This window comes from Oryza sativa, chromosome 6 (assembly GCF_034140825.1).
Source record: "Oryza sativa Japonica Group chromosome 6, ASM3414082v1".
NCBI lineage: Eukaryota > Viridiplantae > Streptophyta > Magnoliopsida > Poales > Poaceae > Oryza > Oryza sativa.
Genome location: NC_089040.1, coordinates 23,345,356 through 23,352,220, shown reverse-complemented (window position 1 = coordinate 23,352,220; position 6,865 = coordinate 23,345,356). Strand labels below are relative to the sequence as shown.

The 6,865-nt window shown below is 42.9% G+C and overlaps 1 protein-coding gene across 1 annotated transcript; it reads left to right on the top strand.

The window, feature by feature from the left end:
* The first annotated feature begins 1,291 nt into the window (after positions 1-1,291).
* Positions 1,292-5,181, top strand: LOC4341370 (uncharacterized). The gene is made up of 4 exons (XM_026026178.2): positions 1,292-1,360; positions 1,803-2,252; positions 3,203-4,534; positions 5,146-5,181. Exons 1-4 carry the CDS (start codon positions 1,292-1,294, stop codon positions 5,179-5,181), a joined length of 1,887 nt encoding a protein of 628 aa, XP_025881963.1.
* The last annotated feature ends 1,684 nt before the right edge of the window (positions 5,182-6,865 follow it).

The window sequence follows — 6,865 nt, the reverse complement described above, 5'->3', positions numbered from 1 at the left end:
GATGGCGTACTTTCACTGCTCCTGTGTGCCTCAATTAATTGGTACCTCCTTATCGCCATCAGTGATGTGAAGGTTGATCGGCCGGCTGGGATGCTGCCGCTTGCTTCTTTCTTCACGACGTCAATGGTGGCCTTGATGCCGGGATCGTCGCTCTAGCTTGTACCATTTGGAGCAGCGGAAGACCACCTTTTGGAGGCTGAGCAGGTGGAGGTGATCGATCATTGCTGGGCGCCTGGGCCGGCCGGCGTAGAACTTGAACTCGAGATGCTTGAGCTTGGGCATGGCTCCTTCCACAAGGAATCTCTCCAGCATCTGGAAGCCTGTGCGGTTAATGATGATGGGCTCTCTTTGTGGGGCCTCGAACCTCGATCAGCACAAGCATGTGGAGGTTAGGCGTATTAAAACTCTCGTGGTCTTCCTCTTCCAGCTTGTTGTACAGCTAGCCTGATGTCTAGGGAAGAAACAACATCGCAATGATCTTTGATCAGCTTCAGGATACTCTTGTACAAGCCAATAACGGAAGAGGATTTGGATCCCTCGAGGGGATATCCCCTCGTTGTTAGCATATCACTCAAATGGTTATGAAAAAATTTGAAAAAAATTAAGAAGATGTATTAATATGTGATATATCACTCCACAAACATACAAGTAAAAATTCAACTTCTACATCTCGCAACGAAAAAAACAAATTTGACTCTGAATATATGTTAACTAGCTGCGGTTCAATTTGTTTTTTCGTTACGAGATATAGAAGTTGAATTTGAACTTGCATGTTTGTGGAGTGTTATATCACATGTTAATACACCTTTCCATCTTTTTTCAAATTTTTTTATAACCATTTAAGTGACATGCAAAAACGAGGGGATATCCCCTCGAGGGATTAAAACAGTTTCCCGCCAATAACCTTGAGTATGCCAACAGGGGGAGATCCTAAACGATCGACAATCGTGATGGACAGGACCTCACTGCACTTTACCCTTGATCAGATCTTCGCATACGTGAAGTCGTCGTCTATCTAGTACGTTGTCGTTATTATCAAGAACACATACGGCGTACGTAGTACGTACCTGCAAGAGATCAAAATTTAAGTAATCGTTTCTCCTAGCATTTCATATGTTGTTCTTGCTAGCTACTAGGTTGCATTGACTTAATAGCTAAGTCGTGGTCTATTTGAGCCTATATATTGGCTTGGCACTCAATCAAAAGCTTTGTCTCTTGGAGATTCATTTGCATCAGCCGAAGGCAAGAATCACACAAGACTCGGTTAGACTGTTTACATTGAAGTAGTAGCATGGGGCAACTCCATAATTTGATGCTTCTGCTGCCGTGCCTGATCTTCTCCACGCTACTGCACATAGAGGTTTAACTGCTAACTCCTCTGTTTTAAGTCTGTTTCTTAATTTAACTAGTGCTATATATACATATATACCCCGTTTTTTTTCTGGATGGTGAGGGAGGAGCAGGAAGGATTCACTTTTACAGTAGTAAGAGAACTATTTTGTCAATTTGTACAATGATTTAAATCACTTAACCGATACAATGGTGGGAGTAAGAGAAATGACCTTTGGAAAAACAGACGATTAATTGTATATTTATGAAAAACCAGCCAGAGTACTATACCACTCACCTCTCTTATACTTTTTTTTGGAAATGAAGTAACCCCAAAATGATAACCATGTCTTAGCCAGTTTGAGAAGAACCGTTTGCAAAGAACAATTTAACACCATGAATAATTTCACCAGCAATATAATAATTTTAACCAACAATATTTCACACGTATGCATCTGAAACTCTGAATGCAGGCGATGAGTGTAGCTCCTGTGAAAGTGAGCACCACGCCCATCTTCCCCACAATCCCAAGAGCTCAGACGAACAAGGACTTCCAGGTGTTACTGCGTGTTGAGGCGCCACCGGCGGCCGATCTCAACGGCCATGTCCCCATAGACGTCGTCGCAGTGCTCGATGTCAGCGGCAGCATGAATGATCCGGTGGCGGCGTCGCCGGAGAGCAATCTGCAGGCGACGAGGTTGGATGTGCTCAAGGCGTCTATGAAGTTTATCATCAGGAAGCTTGACGACGGAGACCGCCTCTCCATTGTGGCTTTTAACGATGGACCCGTCAAGGAATATAGCTCCGGCTTGTTGGATGTTTCTGGCGATGGCCGGAGCATCGCCGGAAAAAAGATCGACCGACTTCAGGCCCGTGGTGGCAGTGGCTCTGCGCTTATGCCCGAGTTGCAGGAGGCCGTCAAGGTATTTGCAATAATGTAGTACAATTATTTATTTGCAAGTTTGGCAAAATGTTACCTTCTCCAGCTATTAAAACACATGTTGTTTGCACATATTTCAAGTCAAACTTCCAAAATTTGAAAATCGATACCTTCTTAATATTTTGGTTGGAGGCATTATAACTGCTACTACCTCCATCCCAAAACAAGTGCAGCCGTGAAAATCCGTGTCCAACGTATGACCGTGCATCTTATTTAAAAAAATTATGAAATTTTTTTAATAAAATAGTCACACATAAAGTGCTATTCATGTTTTATCATCTAATAACAATAAAAATAGTAATCATAAAAAATTTTCAAATAAAACGAATGGTTAAACATTAGAGATGAATAGTGCAAAACTGCACTTATTTTGGGACGGAGGGAGTAGTATATTGTGTAGACTTGTCTATAAAATTGTCAGCATAATAGTTTTTTTTTCAAATATTATATAATACGCTTGATTATATTATGTGATAGAGGGAGTAGTAATCATTTTTTAGGAACACCAAATAGATCCACGCGTAATTGTATTATTAGAGCAATTCTACGGTCCTTGAGGAGGTACCATGAGGTACCAAAATTTTAGTGTAAAATTTGATACCTCATGGTACCTCATAGTATCTAGGTATTAAGAGGTACCAAATTTACAATAGAAAAAATATTACCTCCTCAAAAACCGTAAAATTGCTCGTATTATTATAGTTGAAACCAGTGGTTACGTTATATCTTGATAAACATGTTAATATCAAAGACAAGATATTGTTTTGAACATAAGAAGTACCTAAAATTTCTTTCTTTTAAGGCTTAAAAATATGCTACATTAATGGAGTTATGATTATATTGTATTTTCCCTTTAAATCAAAAATTAAGGATTTACCCTCCAACAGACCAATGACATGTAAAAGTTAAGATCATCTCACGACGTAATCACAGATCCTGGATGAGCGGCAAGGCAACAGCCGGAACCGCGTAGGGTTCATCCTCCTCCTGACCGACGGCGACGACACGACCGGATTCCGGTGGAGCCGCGACGTCATCCATGGCGCCGTCGGCAAGTACCCCGTCCACACCTTCGCCCTGGGCGCGGCGCACGACCCGGAGGCGCTGCTCCACATCGCGCAAGAATCGCGCGGCACCTACTCCTTCGTCGACGACGGCAACCTGGACAAGATCGCCGGCGCCCTCGCCGTGTGCCTCGGCGGGCTCAAGACCGTCGCCGCCGTCGACACGCGCGTCAGCCTCAAGACTGCCGAGCTAGGCGGCGCGCGGATAGTGCGCGTCGACTCTGGCGGCTACGAGAGCAGCGTTGCTTGCGGCGGGGCCTCCGGTGAGGTCGTCGTCGGTGTTCTCTACGCCGGCGAGGTGAAGAGCTTCGTCGTCCACCTCCATGTGCCTGCTGCTTCGTCGACGACGACCTTCTCGTCGGTGGAGTGCGGTTACTGCGACGCCGCCGCCACGGTCTGCGACCATCACCACCACCACCATTGCCATCACCGTCATCACCAGCAGCAGCTGCTCGCCATCGGCTACTCGTACAGCCACGCTCCGGGCGGCGAAGCGGTGTCCATCGAAGGGCACGGCGTGTTCGTCGAGAGGCCCGAGGTGGCCGTCTTCTCCGTCGACGGCGGCCGACAACGGCAAACCCTCCTCCCATCCCCCGTCGTGATGCAGCACATGGTCCGGTTCGAGCTGCTGGAGCTCGTCGCCGGCTTCGCGGAAACCGAGATGCTGTCGAAGAAGGGGACGATGCAGCTGCGCGGCGGCGGCGCGCGCGCCGGCGACGTGCTGCAGGGCAAGTGGGAGGAGTTCCGGCGAGCCCGGCAGTTCTGGGGCGGGGTCGAGCTGGACGGCCTCGAGGAGGATGTGGACGCCATGGTGGCCAGCCTCAGGAGCGGGCTAGCCTACGTCAGCTCGTGGGTGTCGAGCCACCAGATGCAGCGCGCCACCGCCATGGGCTCGCCGGAGAAGGTGATCGCCGAGTTCATGACGCCGGCGATGGTGATCATGCTGGAGGAGGCACGTAAGCTACCGTCGCCGCTGCCAGCTGCGGCTGAGGCGGCGAGAGAGAGGCGGCCCGGCTGCAAGGGCGGCGGCGATCTCCATTACGTGATCCGGCAGCGGCTGGAGCTGTGGTCGAAGGTGAGACGCGAGGTGCCGCTCATGTACCAGCCGTCGTCGGAGCAGGAAGACGTCCAGCTGACCGCCTTGTTTCGGGAGGCGTCGCTGGAGGCCATCGACCGAGCAATGCACCACGACATCTATCTGGTACCTACTTTTACACCTTATTATCCTTTTCGTCGTAATAATACCACGAATTTAGACAGAAGTTTATCTACTACTCCCTCCGTTTTAAAATGTTTGACACCGTTGACTTTTAAGTACATGTTTGACCGTTCGTTTTATTCAATAAAATTTATGAAATATGTAAAACTATATGTGTACATAAAAATATATTTAACAATGAATCAAATGATATGAAAAGAATAAATAAATACTTAAATTTTTTGAATAAGACGAATGGTCAAACACGTACTAAAAAGTCAACGGTGTCAAATATTTTAAAACGGATGGAGTATTTCTATTTCCTCTTTTGGACTTTTCAAAATTAATCAGGTATAAGTTTGACAACTTAATTTTATTTCATACAAATACAAAAGTAGTTTGTATGTATATAAGTGTAATATTATGAAACTTTATGTGTTATAACAAATTTGGAAATGTCAATTTTTATGCCTAAAAGTTATGTCCTATAGGAATCTTTTGAGCTAACCTTACTATTTACTATAAACATCTTAGAAATTTTGTATTTTTTGACGGAGGGATCAGAGTAGTAAGCAAAAGCAAGAATAATTATCACATCGATCTGATGGATGCAGGCCGTGGTGCACGTGACCAACCAGAGGCGATGCTAGATTGCTGGCCACGGCGATTAAGTAGTGGAGGCCGATGAAGCAGCTTCAAGCATAATGCTTTTTAGCTATAATTAATCTTATAAGTATTTTGCTATATGCATCTCTATTGCCTTGATTTGCATGCATTAAACAAGTGTATGAGCTTTGCCTATGTTGCTAGCTCGTAGATATCAATCGATCTGTGTGTATGTACCACGAGATTACTGGAGCTAGTTAGCCAGTAATAATATATATGGCAGTCGTGTGTAATAATATGGGCTGTTCTTGTACCCAAGCACCAGTTGTTGGCCGCAAGAGCAAGCTGGATCTGCTCATTTCCCATTGTATCCATTTTCATTCTCAATAAATATTATCTCGTGATCGATTATCCTGCCAGCACCTGCTTGTCCATTGTAATTTTTCCTGGGATTTAAATTGTTAATCATTTTAGCTTTGTTCTAATTAAGTCAATCATTCCTAATTTAATTTTACTATCACTCTCTAAAAAATTATAAAGTTTAATATCATAAGATTATCTCTTATGTTTTTAGATTCATGCTGAGAAGTAATTTCATGTGTTGTTGAACTACATAAATTTAGATGAATTAATGGTTAATGTTAGAAATATTTGATTCAAGAGAAAGCTAAAATGATAACTATCCCAGTCATCACTGATCTGAAAACAGCACTCATCCCCACACCAATACATTAGGCGCTTCACACCCGGTGGAGGCAGCTGCTCAGGGGCATAGCCGACGTCATCCTTCCTAAACATCTTGAAATTAAAAAAAAATTACCCCTACAATAAACCCTAAACCATTACCACATAACCAACAGCCATATATAGCAATAAACATTACCACATATATACTCCCAGATGACAGCCAACTATATTCTCCAAATCACGACATATACCAACTCAACAAAAAATTAATATAGTACACAATTATAAAAACTAGGGTTTTTTTTACGGAGGCTAGTAAATTCTCTACACCCCAAATGAATCGTCCATAAAAGTGATAGATAGATTTGTTAAAATATATAATTATTGTTAGTGGGTGATGATGTTGTATGCTTGCATGAGATTAAATATATACTTATTGTTAGTGGGTGATGATGTGGCATAATTGCATGTTGAGCTTTAGATTTAGTGGGCTTTAACTTTATAGGAAGCATAGATATGGGAGCCAACATGTGCGAAACCATCAACACCTTTAAGGGATTATATTTTTTAAATTAAGTTTTTTAAGCATTCAAATTTTATGTCAAAATGTACGATGAAATGATTAAAATACCTCCAACAGACCGGGACAATTATGGAAGGGGAAAATCTAGTCTTTTTATCTTTATCGTGAAAAAAGTTTAGGAAATAATTATATTTTAGAACGGAGAGAGTATGTAGCTACATTTTAAAACTGAGGAAGCATGTTTAACATTCCCACTCTAGAAACTCATGTTAGCTAAACTTTAGAAAACAATATGCTTTATGATCAAAGTTGCATGAAACCCAAAATATTATGACTAGTGGCACATGAAACCCAAAATATTATGACTAGTGGCACATTACTAGCTCTAGGTATTATGGTTGTAAAGTTTTACAACACCCCACCCTATATGACCATGGATTTACTTAAATTTTTTTAGTGTATATGAAATGTTTAACTATTGAGTTCATTACTATTGATTGTTTAACTCACTACTTTGA